Here is a 17,500-nt window from a genome sequence, read left to right as displayed (position 1 = left end):
AAAATACATTTAGTCTCCATAGTCTATAGCAGTCTAAACAATATTAAAAGTCCAAAGTCCAAAGTCCAAAGTCCAAAACCTCTTCTGAGATTCATCCAGTCACTTAACTGTAATCCTCGAAGCAAGACAAGAAACCAGCTGGACAAACTCCAAACTCTGTATCTCCATGTCTGATGTCAAAGCAGTCTTCAGATCTCCAACTCCTTTTTCATCTTTGTTGATTGCAACAAATTTCTTTCTCCTGGCCTGGTTCCACTCCCTGTTAGCAGCTTTCCTTGGCAGGTGTCCCATGGCTCTGACATCTTTAACATCTTGGGGTCTCCAAGTCAACTTCAGCTTCACAGCTTCTTGTTACAGTGTCTGAGATCCACACATGATCTTCTGGGCTCCTCTAAAGGGCTTATGTCACGTCTCCAGCTCTGCCCTCTGTGGCATTCAAGGCACTGGTTGACTCCATTCCACTGCTGCTGCTGTTCTTGGTGATCATCCCATAGTACTGGCATCTCCGATACACTGGGGTCTTCCACTGAAAGTAGGCTTCACCAATAGCCTCTCATATGCTCTCTTCATGGTGCCAAGCCTCAAATTTTTTGCATGATCTCTTTAGATCTGGGCTGTCAACTGCAATGGAGGCTGTACCTTCACTAAAGGCCTTCCATGGCCTCTCAGAATGTCAAGCCTCAGCTGCTCTCCATGACCCCTTCATTATCTTCAAAATCAGTACCATCTGGGTAATTCTTACACATTACCAGGTCCAGCTGCAGCATGAGGTACAACCTTGGATATCTCTAGACCACAACTTCTTTGGGCTTTCAAAAAATACTTCCCAGATTTCACTTCAGTGACTCTGGTCTCTTCTTAACCACTGCTAATTTCTTAGCTCTAGCTAACCAGCATCATTTTCCCAGTATTCCCTTTTATTCTTGACTCTAAAGCCAGAGCCACATGGCTGAAGCTGCTGAATTCTGCTGCTTGCTAGTGGTGAAACATGCCCTTTTATTCTGTTACCAGCTTTCTGTTTTCCAACTTCCTTACTGTCTAAGCTTGGCTGCCCTGGAAGTTGCTCTGTAAACTTGTTCTGTAGATTAACCATGTACACAGAGATCTGCATGGCTCTGTAGTCTGGGATTAAAGGCGTACCATCACACCTGAACCTAAAATTAGCTGGGTATGATCTTACCCCAAAGTCCCTCTCTAAATTTGCTATCTCCTAGAGCATAGGATTCAGCTGCATTCTACTTCCTATGGTTCTTTTAATATTTGAACCATATATTTTGTATTTTTTCTTTTCTCACCTTACTCCTTTTCATTAGAACACTCTTCATAAGAGTGACATTTAGTAACCACACAACATAATTCATACCAGGCTGTTTTGAGACTCTCTTTGTCAAAGCAATTAATCTAAATCTCTTCACCTTAGTCCCAAAGGCAGACACTTTGACCAGTGGCAAAAAGCAGCCACATTCTTCACCAAAATTCCACAAAACAGTCTCTTGGCCATATATTAAAATTCTTCTCCTCTGAAACCTCCAGAGTCAGGCTTACACAATTCAAATCACTCCAGCAACAAAGTCTTCTATATTTCTACTGGGATGGCACAATAAGCCCATTTAAAGCATTCTATTGGTTTCCAAATCCAAAGTCTTAAAATCCACATTTTTTTCCAAACAAAAGCATGGTCAGGCCTATCACATAAATACCCCATTCCTGGTACCAATTTCTGTCTTAGGGTTTCATTGCTGTGAACAAACATCATGACTAAGGCAACTCTTATAAGGACAACATTTAATAGGGGCTGGCTTACAGATTCAGAGGTTCAGTCCATTATATCAAGGCAGGAGCATGGCAGCATCCAGTCAGGCATGGTGCAGGAGGAGCTGAGAGTTCTAGCTCTTGTTCTGAAGGCTCTAGGAGAAGATTGGCTTCCAGAGAACTAGGATGAAGGTCTTAAAGCCCATTCCCACAGTGACACACCTACTCTAAGGCCACGCCCATTCCAACAAAGGTACACCTTCAAATAGTGCCACTCTCTGGAGCAAACATTTTCAAACCATCACAGTTGCCTTAATTAATATAAGAAGACCTAGCTTGAAAGTGGGCAACATTATTTTCTTGGGGCCCTGGACTGTATAGAAGTAGAGAGATTCAGCAGAATATTAAGCATACATGCATTATTTTTCTCTGCTCTTGAGCAAGGAGGTGATGTAACCAGCTGCCTCAAGTCCTGCCACTATAAATTCTCTGTAATGATGAACTATAACCTGGAATTGTAAGCTAGAATAAACACTTTGTTCCCTAAGTTGCTCTTTGTCAGGGTGTTGTTTCACATTAGAAATGAGAAATGGACATCTATCTTCTTTCCTAGAAGTCTAATCTACTTTTTGCAGTTATTTTAATACTGTGACATGTCTTCAGGAAGTCTTGTGGTAGCTGTACATGTTTAACTCCTTCCATCACAACAAAACATTGCCACCTTCTCCCAGTAACTCTGGACCTAAACCATAGACACCTACTGGAAGAATCCAAATGATTTTTTTTCCATGTAGAAGTTTAAAAGTCAGTGCTAATACCAAATGGTCATTCCTGAAAACATACGTATGAGTAAGATTACATAGACTGAGCAGGTTATATTTATGAGTGGGTTATATATTTAACAAGATCTGTCTATCTATCTATCTATCTATCTATCTATCTATCTATCTATGGCTGGCTTGGAAATCACTACGTAGATCAGGCTAGCCTCAAGCTCTTAGAGATATGCCTCTGCCTCTGGAGTACTAAGATTAAAGGTATTGATTTATTTTTCCTTTTATTCTTTAGATTAGAATTACATCATTTCTCCCTTCCCTTTCCTTCCTCATACCCCTTTTTTCTTTTTCCCCCAAGTTCATATTCTCTTTTTTTAAACCGATTGTTTCAAATATATAAAGTTTCATTACATATAGATATTTTCACTATCTATTTATCATCTATCTATCTATCTATCTATCTATCATCTGTCTGTCTATCTATCTATCTATCTATCTATCTATCATCTATCTATTTATCTATCTGTCTGTCTATTATTTATCTAAGTTTCGCATAAAGCATTCATTTGGTTTGTAAGGAGAGTCAATATTACTTTACAAAAAGATAGTACTTACAAGACAGTTAAATTATTGCAGGAAATAAAAGTCAAATTTCTTAAATTATGGATACGGTTGCCTTCAAAGTCCCTAGAACATAAACATAAAACACAAATTAAATTCATAGAAAGACATAAATTGGCTAGGAATTATTTGCTATCAAATAAAATATCATTTCTTTACATTCTGTTAACATAATTTGTATAGCAGCCAAATATACATATATAATACATCTATGCTGTATACATGTAACATTGTCTGTCTTCTGTAGCAATAGTAAACACAGTGTGAGGTTTATCATGTTTCCCTTTCCTTTTCTCCCCCAGTCTCTTCATCTCTTCTTAGTCTCTCTCAAATTGCTGTCCTCTTTTTCTTTCATTTTTACTGCTACACATATAAACGTGCACACACACACGCACACAAATATAGAAATACAACCTGATATATATATATCTCCGAGCTGACCACTTGTATAGGATAACCAATTAGGTGCTCATCACTGGGGAAGACTAATTCTCCCTCCTCAGAAGTCATTAGCTGCCTGTACTTCTCTAGGGGTGGGGCCCAGTGAGAGTTTCCCCTTTGACCTTAGCATGTTTATTAGTGTTATCATTGTTCGAGTGTTGTTTAGGTGGACATAATGTTGGGATATTGAGAGTATAGCTTCTTGTCTATTCTGGGAGACACAGTCTCACGGCTGGTCCCTTTGCTTGAGCACTCTTTCTGCCCCCTCCACTTGTGATACGTTCCTTTAATGACACAGGTGTGGAAGTTGTGTTGGGATTGGGCATGCTATGACCAGTTGTTTTTTTGCATTTTGACAGTTGTCATTTTTTTAATGACAGTCTCCTGAAGAAAATATTTAGTTCCTGTCTCCCCAACTTATGTAGTCTAGAAAAGATTCCTAACAGCTCTCCACTGCTGGGAGCCATCGTATCCGCCCTGTCAGAGGGTTATACAGCTTCCCTTATTCTGCACTTCAAGCTGGGGAGGTGCTTAGACATTCTCCTCGAGTGCTTGTGCTGTGTGGCGCTGACATCACATGGAGTCTCTTCACAGCGTCAGAAGTTATCTGTTTTTCTTCCACTACTGGAGACCAACGTGCTTTGCACATAGGAGACTAGTGGCCTACCACTGAGCAACATTCCCAGCTGGGGTTGTTCTCACATTGCACCTCTCCTTTGACACCAGCAATAGATGTATGGTAGAACTTTGCAGAGCACAAAGAAAGAACTTCAGGGATATCCTGCCTTGAACACTGCCCTTAGGTCTAAGGGCATCACGCACTTAGTTTAATGGTTGCTAGATGGCATGAAATTACTCAGAAGAAACAGTCATTCATGCAGGGTAAAAGTGTGCAAGAGCTACTAAAACCTCCAAGGAAAACTTGGAAAGCTCCAGAGAAAAGCCAGTGTTTTGTCAGCACTGAGGGCATTGTCGGCTTTGCTTTGGGAACTACACTAAAGTCGACACTGACAGAGTGGAGTATATCCCAGAGATTGGAAGGATCAGGAATTAAGGGATCTAAATACTGAAATCATTGAGGAAGGTATGTTTACGGTGGAAAATAACATAAGAGGAGCGTACTTGAAGTCAGGCTGTAGAATGAACAGCAGATCGCCCTTTTTGAGGAAGAGTTCCTCATTCTATGAAAGTGGCTGCTAAACGCTTAGAGTAGCTTTATCTTGGTTCAGGCATTTGGTTTGGCCCTGTTCCTTTTATTTTATTGCTAATGGTCATTTATGAACCTACCACCAGGTGGCAGTGTTCTACGACAAATCAAAGTATACTCTATTAAAAGTTGCTAGCAGTAGCTCCCACCTGTCGTCTCAGCAGTAGGGAAACTGGGACAGGAGGATAGCTGCAAGTGAGTTTAAGGCTAGCCTGGGCTACCTTGTTAATGAAATAACATAATGAAACCTTGTTAAAAAAAATAACCTCGATTCACATTTTTCTTTTTGGGTGCTTACGATTCAACCCAGGACCCTTTGCACTAAGTTAGCTCTCAGCCGTCAAGCTGTATCTCCAGTCGCACAGTGCTCAGTTTTAACTGTTGATTGCTTCTGTAAGTACTGCTCGATTGTGCTCAGTTACTAAGTTTCTCATTATCTTCCTGAGTTTACCACTCAGTGTGTCTAGCTTGCTGTAAACTTGGTTATCAAACAATCGACTTTTGAAAATTTCTTACAAAACAGGAGATAAAGGGAGCTTTCTTGATTCCAGTAGGCAGTTTGTCGACTGGACTTTTAAATAGTAATTTTGGTCATTTCTTTAGAAAAGCAAACAAAAAAAACCATAAAACAAAAGATAACAAAACAACAAAACCAAAAAACCATCCAAAAGGCAAAGAAACCAAAAACCCTAAGAAACCAAAACCAGCCAGCCAAACAAACAAACATCCTGTAATTTATTTATTTATTTTGATATCAGGGGTTCACTCTGTAACCCAGGCTGACCTTGAGCTCTAGTGATCCTTCTTCCTCAGCCTCTTGCTTTAGCCTCCTAAGATTACAGGTGTCCGCCACCACACCAGGCCAAAGGCATAACAGACATATTTACTGGCTGATCGAGCTAGTGGAATGACACTTACTACTATGCAAAGCCACTGTGTCAACATATTACACAGAACAAGTAAGGGACGTTCTCAAAACATCCCACAGCCCCCATTGTATCGTGATTAGTGCTACACATTACATTCTCATCACTCAGAACTTAGGGGTAAAACTCAACGACTTCGCTTTCTGCATCAGCTTAATAGGTGAGTGATTGACAGAGGGAAGAGGCAGTGTGACACAGACCATGTAATGTTCCTTCCAACTTCCTTCTTTCAGGTTCTAAAATACTTTTCTCTTTCAGGTATTGCGTTTTGGTGAAAGTTTAGAGAAGTTAGCCAATGAGGGTGTTTAATATAAAAATACAATAATAAAATAATGTGAAGAAACTTGATACACTAGCTACCTGACACAGAAGACCAGTGGTGTCCAACATGAGTTAATCAAATTCAGAAAATGTAGTGGATAGATAGATGGATGAATGGATAGATGGATAGGCAGACAGATGGATGGGTAGGTAGATAGGTAGATAGATAGGTGGATGAATAGGTAGATAGATGGATGGATAGGTGGATAGATGGATGGATAGGTGGATAGATGGATGGATAGGTGGCTAGATGGATGGATAGGTGGATAGATGGATGGATAGGAGGATAGATGGATGGATGGATATGTGGATAGATAGATAGATAGGTAGATAGATAGATAGATAGATAGATAGATAGATAGATAGGGAGAGGGAGGTAGACTGACTTACAGCCAGTGCAGCCGGGGCATGTGCTGACAGAAGGGTTTGTCAGGCAAACGGGTGAGGGCATTATTCATCAGTACTCTAAAAAGGAAAGAAACCATGAAAAAATTTTTACATTTTTTGGTTCTTTTCTGTCTCCAGGCAAACACAGTGTTATCATTACTCTTCAGAAACTGAGAGAACCCCATCCTACAAGTCTTGCCTACCACTTTTTTTCTGCACGCCCTGCAGTATTGAAGTGCCTTGGTAGTAAGAACATTTTTTATATACATCGGTTCTCCTGCAGGAAACAGTAATATTAGTCTCTGAGCAAAAGCCTGTGCCCATCCGCAGCAGGTTGGGCAAATGAGGCGATCTTTGTAGGAGGCTTTCCTTTGCTGAGGTTACTACATGGGAGTGCTGGCGCTCAAGTACACAGTACAATGGTCGCCTGTGGTCAGGTCTGGTGAGCTGGCAGAGCATTGTTACAAAACAGTCAGACTTATACATTGCCTTAGAGAATATGGTTAAGGTAGTTTAGTCGAGAAAGCTTCTCCTATAATTTAATAATTATAAATAAATGCTTCTATGCTTAAATGTTTGATGTTTTATTTCTGTCTCTTTCTTCAGTTTGAATACTTTAAAATTTTTATTACATTGATTTACTTATTTATTGGTGTGTGTGTGTGTGTGTGTGTGTGTGTGTCTGTGGTGGTTTGAATAGGAATGACCCCCATAGATGCATGTGCTTGAATCCTTGGCCCATAGGGAGTAGCACTATTAGGAGGTGTGGCCTTGGAGGAGGATGTGTGTCACTATGGGGTTGGGCTTTGGTGTCTCAGAAGCCAATCAAGATGTAGAACTCACAGCTCCTTCTCCAGCACCTGTTTGCCTGCACGCCACCATGTTCCCTGCCATGCCAGCACCAGTGAAATGTTTTCCTTTCTAAAAGCTGCTGTGGTCCTGGTGTCTCTTCACAGCAATAGAAACTCTAAGTAATACAGTGTGCTACCATTTGTATGTAGAGTTCACAACCTGCAGGCGTGGATCTTTCTACCACGTAGGTCCTGGGGATTGAACTCAGGTTGTCAGGCTTGGTGGCAATCGCCTTCTCACACTGAGCCGTCTCACCTCTCTGTTTTTTTTTTTTTTTTTTAAATGAAATCTTTTTTTTTTTAATTTTATTTTTTATTTATTATAAGTACACTGTAGCTGTCTTCAGACACCCCACAAGAGGGCATCAGATCTCATTGCAGATGGTTGTGAGCCACCATGTGGTTGCTGGGATTTGAACTCATGACCTCTGGAAGAGCAGTCAGTGCTCTTAACCACTGAGCCATCTCACCAGCCCCCTCACCTCTCTGTTTTAACTGAGTACTTACAAGAGAATAAGAGAATTTAGTCCATAAAATGTGAGTGGGGAAATCCGACTGAGGTGATTGTCTTCAATTATCCTGTCGGCAACAAGACAACAGAGTCATGTGTGTATTTTTAGAACCTTAAAACCAGTACAAGGAAACACCACACAAATGAAACATACAGCCATTCTAGTCTGTGGAGATCTTCAAAAACTCCTGGCTTTAGGAAGGTTATTCTGTTATGACTGAGGTACCTGGAAAGGAGACATAACAGCAGTGAGTTTATTCTTTTTATGTTTTATAAGAAGGAAAGTAATACCAACCATCACCTCTGCTATACCATGCTCATCACACACACAACTTCCTGCTTTTGAACTTCTAAGGGCCCTTATCATTTTTTATGTCATATCTAGCTTTAATTTTCCCACAGTTAGGTAATGAATTGGTCTATGTTTTAGTGACCTACTCTGCTGTCTTCTGGATAGGTATCAGCCTGTGATCTGTCAGTCAAAGGCTTTGTCCCCAGGGGGCACTGTTGGGAGGGGCTGAGGACCTTTAAGAAGGAGGGCCCTGTGCGTCTCCTCAGGTCATTTGGGACATGCTCTTCCATGGTGCTCTTAAATGATGTCTTTCTCTTCCTTACTTTGCAGCCATGAGGTAGGGGCATGTTCTACCATGAGTTTCCACCCCCTTGTGCTGCCTCAGCATAGGCTCAAAGTCACGGAGTCAGCCAATCACAGACAAAGCTCAAAAGGGAGAGCCAAGATCTTTCCTCTTTGTAAGTTCATTATCTCAAGGATTTTGTTATAGCAACAGAGAGTTAACAAATGGGATAGTTTTAGGGAACATAACAGCCTATTCATTGAAGGACATTAAATCTGGAGAGGCAGACAGGATGGGAAAAGCTAACTAGGCAACCTGCAAAGCCCAGAGGGATGTGTACAACATGTGGTTACTCATTTGCAGAAGGCATCTGATCTGTAAAGACTGGAAACTGAGGAATACGGGGCGGGGGGGGGGATGGAGGAAAAAAGAAGGAGGCACAGTTGAGAAGCATCTTGGATAAAGACATGGTATTCACAAAGCACAGAATTGGCAGAGGTGATAGAGTATGCAGAGGCAAGAGCCACAAGAAAATGAGGCATTAAGGAATTTGCCTCCTTATGACTGGAGCCCGGCAAGAACTTGGAAGCTGGAGGGGGCTGTGCACGGCTTGTTAATGAATTTGAGCCTACCTTCACCTCTCTCCCTGAAAAGCTAGCCTGCACTGCTGTACTGGGTTGACCTCGTCTGTTTAGATCTCGGTCTCTTCAGTGAGGGAATCTTTGATTTGAGTCTGTTGTGAACTGATGGTTTCTGACTCTTCTATTGGCTATGAGCCGTGTGATCTTGAGCAAACAGTTACTTCCAGTGATCTTTAGCTCCTTCATTTCTAAGATTTGCATAGGGCTCCCTCCCTCATAGCACTGTAGTCGCATCTGAGACAGATCATGACATCTGCACTCTGCATGTATCACTATGAGAACGCTATTCCTGCCCACATCCCTGCCTATGGCTCATTTGCAAGCACTTGTTCACATTTCACTGTCCCAGATAAATGGAACACACTGACACCTCTCCACAATTAGCCTTTTAGGAGGATTTCTTTTCTTTTCTTTTCTTTTCTTTTCTTTTCTTTTCTCTTCTCTTCTCTTCTTTCTTTCTTTCTTTCTTTCTTTCTTTCTTTCTTTCTTTCTTTCTTTCTTTCTTTTTTAAGGCAGGCCCCATCTAGCCAAGGTCTTATAGGAAGGTCAGCAGAGACTTCCCAGGGATGTATGCTGCACCATGCTGTCTGCCGTGATGGACTTCTGAAGCCACATACCACGCTGAATCTCCTTCCCTTTAAGTTGTTTGTGTGAGGCTGAGGTCTAGGGTGAGGGCTGGGGTGGGAGCGGAGTGGCGTGGGGGCATGGGTGAGGGCAAGGGTGAAAGCAACTAGAACTCTTATATGCTGTTGGTGGGAGATTAAAATGGTGCAGCTGCCAAGGAAGGGCTGTAGAAGACAGTGTTATAAAGGAATAATGGGGAAAATAGAACATGGGGAGTGAAGGGGTGGAGGTGGGTGGGCAGGAGGAGTAGGAGGCTGCGGATGGAGATCAAGGTACAGGAGGGAATGTAGGGAGGAGCAACTAACTCCAAAGGCCCTTTGGAAGTCCATGTGGAAGTTTATTACTGTAGAAACTTTCTAAGGTGTAGACATAAAAGGAGTCTGAAAGGAGTCACCACATGATGGAGGAAGACAATGCCCTAACAAGATATCATACACTACTATGTCCTCCGACCCCTCCCCCAGTACCAGGAATGAGTTACATTTTGTGGATATTTTGGCCAAAGAGGTTCCATAGACATCCTCAAACACTGTAGGCTATTGACAATGCTATTAAATGGTAGGTTCCACAACTTGAAACTAAGACCCTATTGTTGAAGACACCACACCAGTGGCATAGAACATGGAGAAATCTAGCTGTTACTCAACTGGAAAGTTTACCCATCCTGGGTGTTTCCTATGAGTTTTTAAAATCTCTTCCCACAACAGCCCGGGAGTTGGCGCTATTAGAGGAGATTAGAAGGAGTTGGTGCCCAAGGCCACTCACACGACAAGAGAAATCAAGCCTCAGCCAGAACACAGGGTGCTCTCAATCCCGCGCTCCCCAGGCCCTCTACCACACTGTCCTCTCAGCACTACTTGAAGGTCCCCTGCCATTCTACTAAGCAGGAGTACTGGTTTGGACTGGAATGGATTAGCCTGAACTAATGCTCTTGGTCCAGGGAGCCATTTAGCCCCGTTACTTACAGTTTAGTGAGGCTGTGCAGTCCTCTGAAGGCAGAGACACTTATGGAGCGAATCTTATTGTTTTGCAGGCACCTGTGACCAAGAGTAGTCAAAAAGAAAACAATACAATAGTGTCAACTTCACAAGATAAAACACTCTGGCACATATAATCGGAGGTGGCCCACGCTTGTGCCGACAGCCTAGTCCCTGGCAAAGCTGAGATGATAAATCTCCTCGAGTGTATTTTACTGAAATTAGAAATTGACCTGAGAGGAAAGGGAGATACAGTGAAATAACTGGCCAAAACGGGTATTTTACTGTTAAATTCATGTGTGCTTGGGTCAGTGTCTATTTGCAAGGTGAAGCTATAAATGGAAATAGTATCCAACAGACCTTCAAGCCTGTATCTCTACTCACAAGTTAGAGCAGCTGGCAGACCTCACTAGGGAAGTGTCTTTGTATAGTGAATACTCAGTACTGGTCAAAGTTCAGAGAACATGTTCAATGGAGTGCTCGGCTAACTGGGACATCTCCATCACAGCCCAGCCCAAGGCTCAGGGGCCGTTGGGGAGGAGGAGGTGCGAAGTCTGGAGGGCAGGAGTGATGCAGTGTGTCTGGTGCTTGACAGGACCACTGATCATGAGCTCAGGGCAGCCGCTGCTTTGCACAAGATCAAGCCAGTCAGTGTTCTAGCATGGGGGAGGGGAAGTGAGGGGGTCATGAACCACTGCCCTTATCTGCTGAGGTACTGGCAGGTGAAGGCTTCTAGTGTAAGGGAGACCCAGTTTTCTTTAAGTTAACCCTGGTAGGTTAACTGTTCCATTGGATGCCCTGTCTCCCACTCTAAGTATATGGACAACACAAATTAGACTGAGTCGTTAAAAGAAAGCACAGAAAGAAGTCACATAGCCGGGAGAGATATGGAGGTAGGGATGGATCTGGGAGGACAGTGGGATGAATATGATAGGAATATATTGCATGAAATTTTCAATTAGTAAAACTAAGTTGTAAAGGTACACCAATAGGAGTTAAAGTTGCCATCTAAAATTTTCTAGACAAGAACTAATGCAGAGAAAAGCACTCACTGATCACATGGGCCTGAAAGCCAGGCTTTTAAAATGTCCTGTTACAGTTATTCATATTTATAAGCGCTCACACAGAACCAGACCCCCCCCCAAAATGTGACACACGATACCACAACTTATCGCAAAGCAACCCTAAATCCTAATAAATCAAATTTAGTTTGAGTAACCTGACACCCTAAACCTTGTTTGCAAAAGCTCTTGAGACAGCCTATAAGGGGTTTAAATGGCCAGTAAACTAGATTGGAATGTCAAGACAAAAGTGCAGGCTTACAGAGTGACCTCCAGTCACTTTGTACGTTTGGACTCCATACGTGACTGCATGTTAGAAGGAACAGGACCCAGGGCTAAGCTCTCCCATTCCGTGCACCCATGTGCAGCATTGCAGCCCTGTGGTTGTGAGGGACGATGAAGCAAAGATGGCGGGCCTGGAATCCATGTTACTATTGTTCTGGAGAATGTCTTAAATTCATATATGACTTCTTAGGAGCAAAAAGACAGAAATCAGTATGAATGGACTTCAGTTAGTTTGGTTTTGATTCAAAGGCATCCCCCTGATTCTACCTGAAAAATGCAGCTATGGAATTGATTCTTTCACATGACATGCTGTGGCCAGCTTATGTGGTAGGTGACACATCTTTACTGATACACAGAGAGACTTGAAGATGGAGTGTTGTGTTTTCACCCGTAGTGAGTGTCCAGTAAGCAGCAGATCGCACAGTGTCTGTGTGTGGAGTCGAGGTGTGCCTCAAGAACTGGATGAAATGTTTTGTCGTTAGGCTTTTTGGATTGTTGTTGCTTGGAGTGATTTGCAAAAATTCCAGAGTCAGGACTGGAGGCTTAAGTCTATAATCTGAGTACTTGGGACACTGAGGCACGAGGAATTCTCTTAGTTTTAGGCCAGCTGGGTCTACAGAGTGAGACTTGTCTCAAAACACAAGTAGGGAATGGAGAGATGGCTCAGCAGTTGAGGGCACTGACTGCTCTTCCAGAAAACTCAGGATCCACTCCCAGAATCCACAGCGTGGCTCACAACCGTCTGTAATTCTAGTTCGGATGAATCCAAAGCCTTCTTCTGGCCTGCACAGGCACGAGGCATACACGTGGTGCACAGATAGACATGCAGGTAAAACATCCATAAAAACAAACAAACAAACAAACAAACAAACAAACAAAAAACCAAAATGTTTTTGTGTATCGATGCTATAGAACTGTTACCGATGCCATTTAAATATGTGGCCACAGGGCGGAGCTAGAGATCAGGAAGAGCCTTTGGACGCCGGAAGATTCAGGGAGTTGCCGCGAAAAACCTTTTTTTTTTTTTAGCTGAGAAATTCTGAAAAATGGATTGTCATTTGAGTTTTATTCTCAAACACAAAATTCATCTTCCTTCAAGCTACCTGGCTCTTTAGAATAGTTTATTTGTATGAAGTTACTAATTTTTCATTTGGGTTCCCTCTGGTTCCATCTATCATTAAAAAAAAAAACCAAGTTTATTATACAGTTTAAACTGTAGAAAGACAGACAAATCTCTGACAACACGAGGCAGAGCCTTGGCCTTTTGAGGGTTATGCCCTTCTTTTTATTTTGCTATCAGAAGATAAAACTGAAAAATTATGTCTGTCATGAGCACATGATGTCAGAAACACGGACGGATATATTTGGGTCTTCTCACCCTGTCAGAATTTACTGAATAGCAACACATTTGTAAGATTTATTGTTTTTGTTGGCTGTAGTATATAACATAGTTCTGATTGCTCTTTGCAACAGTAGTTCTCAACCTGTGGGTCACATATCCGATATTTATGTTACGATTCATAATAGTAGTAAAATTACAGTTATGAAGTATCAATGAAATAGCTTTACTTTTGGAAGTCACCACAGCCCGAAGAACTGTATCAAAGGGTTACAGCATCAAGAAGGTTGAGAACCACTGCTTTACAGCATAGCCACGGCAGTCACGGGTTCTTCTATTACCAATATTAATTAACTCTTAGATAAACCCTCAACTACACACACACACACACACACACACACACACACACACGCACGCACGCACGCATGCACACTCACTCACGAGGGGTGCGTTACAGGATTGTAAAAAGGTTATAGAGGCTGTAATTCATGAGGGCTTTACTGAAGGCAGCAACAGAGCTGATGCAGATGCTTAGATGAAACATTAGCAAATACAGTTGGAGATTTGTTGCAGGCAGGCACAGCCACGGTGCTGCTGGTTTGCCAAGGCATAGGACCGAGGAGGCGAAACACTAGATTTGGATGGACGGATAGCAATCTGTGTGAATCTTGCCACCTGTTGGTGACTGTGCTGAGCTGAAGTCCTGGGGACAGCTGGGAGTTCTTGGTGTAGCTTAGGATAGTCAGATGACAGGTTTCGATGAGTATGTCTCACGCTCTGTTAGTCTGGTGGTTCAGTAAGTTCATGCGTCTGGACTTCAAGCTGTGGTCTGAATACACCATGCACCCACAAATTTCCAAACAACTTAGATAAGTTGATAGGTGGTATTCTTTTTCTTGCAGAAGTAAGTTATCAGTCAGTGTCTCAGGGTTTGCACATGTATACACACAGATATGAAAGGATTAGTTAGCTTCATTTTCCACGCTATGACAAAACACCTGACAAGGAACAACTTAGGGGAGGACAGGTTTATCCTGACTTGCAGATTGAGGGGACATTGCCCCTCAAGTCAGGGAAGGTAGGGCAGGAGGCAGCTTGTTAGCTCTATCTTCCTCCAAGAGAGCTGAGGCAGAACAAGAAATGGGCTACAAAATCCCGGTCATCCATTTCCTCCGCTCCACCTTCTAAAGCTCCATAACCTTCCACTACAGCGCCACCAGCTGGACACCAGTTGTTTAAGCATTTGAGCTGAAGGAGGACAATTCGTATTCAAACCACAACCCAGGGACAGTGTAATCTCGCCTCTGCTTCTGTACTCAAAATGAAACCAACTGCTGCTTTGTAAAATACCCCACTCAAGGCAAGGAACAGTGCAGTGACTTAGATTCTTTCCCTTGGCAGTAGGAAGTACGGAGTTGGGAGCGCGGCCAAGCTGTCTTCAATCCTGTAGGCGGAGGTATCACCTGGATGTTTGGAGGAGGTGAAGGGTTTGGAGCCCTCCATCCTTCAGTCCTGATCAAGTGAGTTGATTTAAATCTATTTAAAATCATTTTCTTCTAGCCAGATGCCTATCTTGGTGGCACTGATCCCAACCTGTCTCATAGTGTCTCTCCTGCTCTGGTTCCTTTCCTGGAAATAGTGGATCATTCATTGTGAGCAACATGAGCAGAACTGAGTGCTGGCTGCTGCTGTCCTGGGCTGGCTGGCTGACCTCTCCTGGACTAAGGTCTTTTTCTGGAACACTCGAGTCCCCTTGGGTTGGGCTCAGGTCCTCTTTTTCTTCATTAAAAACTTTTCCTGGAAAGAGTTCCAACAATTCATGGATAAAGTTTCCAGAGGCCACTCTCCTTCAGCATCCCCTTCGACAGGCCATTTGCTTGATTCTCTGCACATTTCAACTCTCATATAACTGCTGGTGTGTCATCCACATTGTGATGAGGCCATCTAGAGTGTACCCTGAAATCTCTTCCCACAGACAACCCTTCCAGGAGAAGCTGCCTACATAGACTACCATGAGCAGTCACAGGTGTTTTGCTTGGGAGATGGTCCTTGCAAGCAGGAGGTGGTAGCTCATGGCTGATGCTTGGTCATCTGAGGGCTATGAGGTACCAGCACATCCTCTTAGAGGCCAATCTGATATATACTGTTGAAATATATGTCCTGGATGAACTCTTCATTATCATAATATGTGCCAATCAAGTCCATATCTTTCTGTTATGACTTTGAAAATGAAGTCTCAAGTCCAGAGGATGGACAGAGTAAGAAAATGCCACCCATTTCTGTCTTAGTATCAACTTCACCCCTCTTCAGGTCCAGCCTGTTCCAGGCTGTGCAGCTTTGGTTACTGGGGATATGTTGATGATTGTAGTATGTTTATACTAACTCCATCTATTTTTTAAGAAAGTACACATATGTAATAATACATTAAAATTAAATCAAGGTGTCCATAAGCAGGGAGAAGCTTCAAGATGTTTTTCTTGATAGTATGCTTCAGGGACAGAGCATCAAAGTCCAATAAGTCAATAATTATTTATGACTCAAGCATAAAGTTGACCTAAATCACATAGAGATCACCTTGGGTACTGTGGATTATGAGAACGCATGAAGCTCATGAAGCTTACCTGAAGAGAGGCAAGCATGCCCAATGCTGATCAAGGCCAAGATGAAGAATGAACCTGCTTAACTGAGTCTGCTAACACATGAAAAATTCTGTGGTGTTTTGAACAGCAATGTCCCCCATAGGCTCACATTATTTGAATGTTTCATCATTAGGGAGTGGAGCTGCCAGTCAGGGATTAAGAGGTTTGGCCTTGTTAGAGGAAGTGTGTCACTGTGGGGTGGGGGTGGGGGCTTTGTGGCTTTAGATACTCAAGCCAAGCCCAGTGTTTCTTCCTGCTGTCTATGGATCTGGATGTGGAACTCTCAGCTACTTGTCCAGAACCATGTTTGCCTACGTGCCACCATGATGAAAATAGACTAAACCTCTTAACAGTAAACCAGCCCTGATTAAATGCTTTCCTTTATAAGAGTTGTCATGGTCATGGTGTCTCTTCACAGCAATAGAATATTGACTAAGTCAAATTCTTCACAATTTAAACTTTTTTTTTCCCCCTCTTAAACCTGTGGTGCTGTTTAAAGCCAGAGTCTTGCACACACTGAGCAAGCGTTCTTCCCCAGAGCTACATCCCTTGCCCACTATTTAATAGTGATAGTAGATCTTGCTGAAGATCACCAGATCTCTAACAATTCTTTTAAAGGATTGATTTTATTTTTAGTTGCGCATAGGTGTTTGTGTTCCTTATGTGCATATGAATGGGTCTCCCTAGAGGCCTGAGGTATTGGATCACTTGGAGCTAGATTTATAGACAATTGTGAGTGGCCAACTTGGGCTGGGATCTGAATTCTGATCTTCTGAAAAGCAATACTCATTCTTAACTCACTCATGTCTACAGTCCCTATGTCTCCCTCTCCTTCCTTTTTGCACCTTCTATTTCTGTATGAACACACACACACACACACACACACACACACACACACACACACACTCTAGAGAACCTTGACATGTTGGGGTCCAGAAATCACATCACAAATCACATGAACACTGATCTCAGTCGGACAGGGATAGTTTATTGAGCATATGCCCCAGGGCCCTGGTCAGATTTGGGAACTGAACTGTGACACTGAGTTAAAGTCCTAAAGGGCTTTTAGAGCCTGAGATCTATAAACATTTGTCCCAAGTCATTCCACCAATCAGGATTTAGGGATAGGGGGATTTCCTTAGGAAGATGTCTTTGTTGTATACTTATCCTGCTCTCATTGGTTGGGGTATTTGACTGTGGCAAGGGACTTGCCTTGTCTAACATTCACGTCTTAACTTGCCAACCAGGATGTCAGTTACTCACATCTATGTCTTTCTGTCAAGCAGGATGTCAGTTCCTAGGGAGATCTTGGGAACTCAAACTTTACTTGACCATTATTCAAAATGGAAGTCTTACATTGGTACAGGTGTCTCTATTATGTTTGGGTCTATCCCAGAGGCATCTTATAGCATAAAAACTTATAGGTTCAGGAAATGTGTTGGATGGTTTGTTTGGCTCTAAACCATAAATATATATATGTGTGTGTTCATACAGAAACAGAAGGTGCAAAAAGGAAGGAGAAGGAGAGGGAGACATAGGGACTGTAGACATGAGTGAGTTAAGAAT

At 42.5% G+C, this 17,500-nt stretch overlaps 1 protein-coding gene across 1 annotated transcript in view; it reads right to left on the bottom strand.

Annotated features, from left to right (window-relative positions):
* Rxfp1 (relaxin family peptide receptor 1) overlaps positions 1–17,500 on the bottom strand; it is a 70,622-nt gene that overhangs the window by 24,593 nt on the left and 28,529 nt on the right. Inside the window, exons 6-10 of the mRNA XM_028754901.1 lie at positions 10,599–10,670; positions 7,948–8,019; positions 7,790–7,861; positions 6,435–6,509; positions 3,144–3,215 (exon numbers count right to left, since the gene is read on the bottom strand). Of these exons, the coding sequence (XP_028610734.1) occupies positions 3,144–3,215; positions 6,435–6,509; positions 7,790–7,861; positions 7,948–8,019; positions 10,599–10,670 (363 nt within the window). The remainder of the gene's footprint in view (positions 1–3,143; positions 3,216–6,434; positions 6,510–7,789; positions 7,862–7,947; positions 8,020–10,598; positions 10,671–17,500) is intronic.

The sequence above is a fragment of the Grammomys surdaster genome, unplaced genomic scaffold (genome assembly GCF_004785775.1).
Source record: "Grammomys surdaster isolate TR1022 unplaced genomic scaffold, NIH_TR_1.0 126039, whole genome shotgun sequence".
NCBI classification, from domain to species: Eukaryota; Metazoa; Chordata; class Mammalia; order Rodentia; family Muridae; genus Grammomys; species Grammomys surdaster.
The sequence above is the reverse complement of the archived record's forward strand: the minus strand, read 5'-3'. Positions and strand labels throughout refer to the sequence as shown.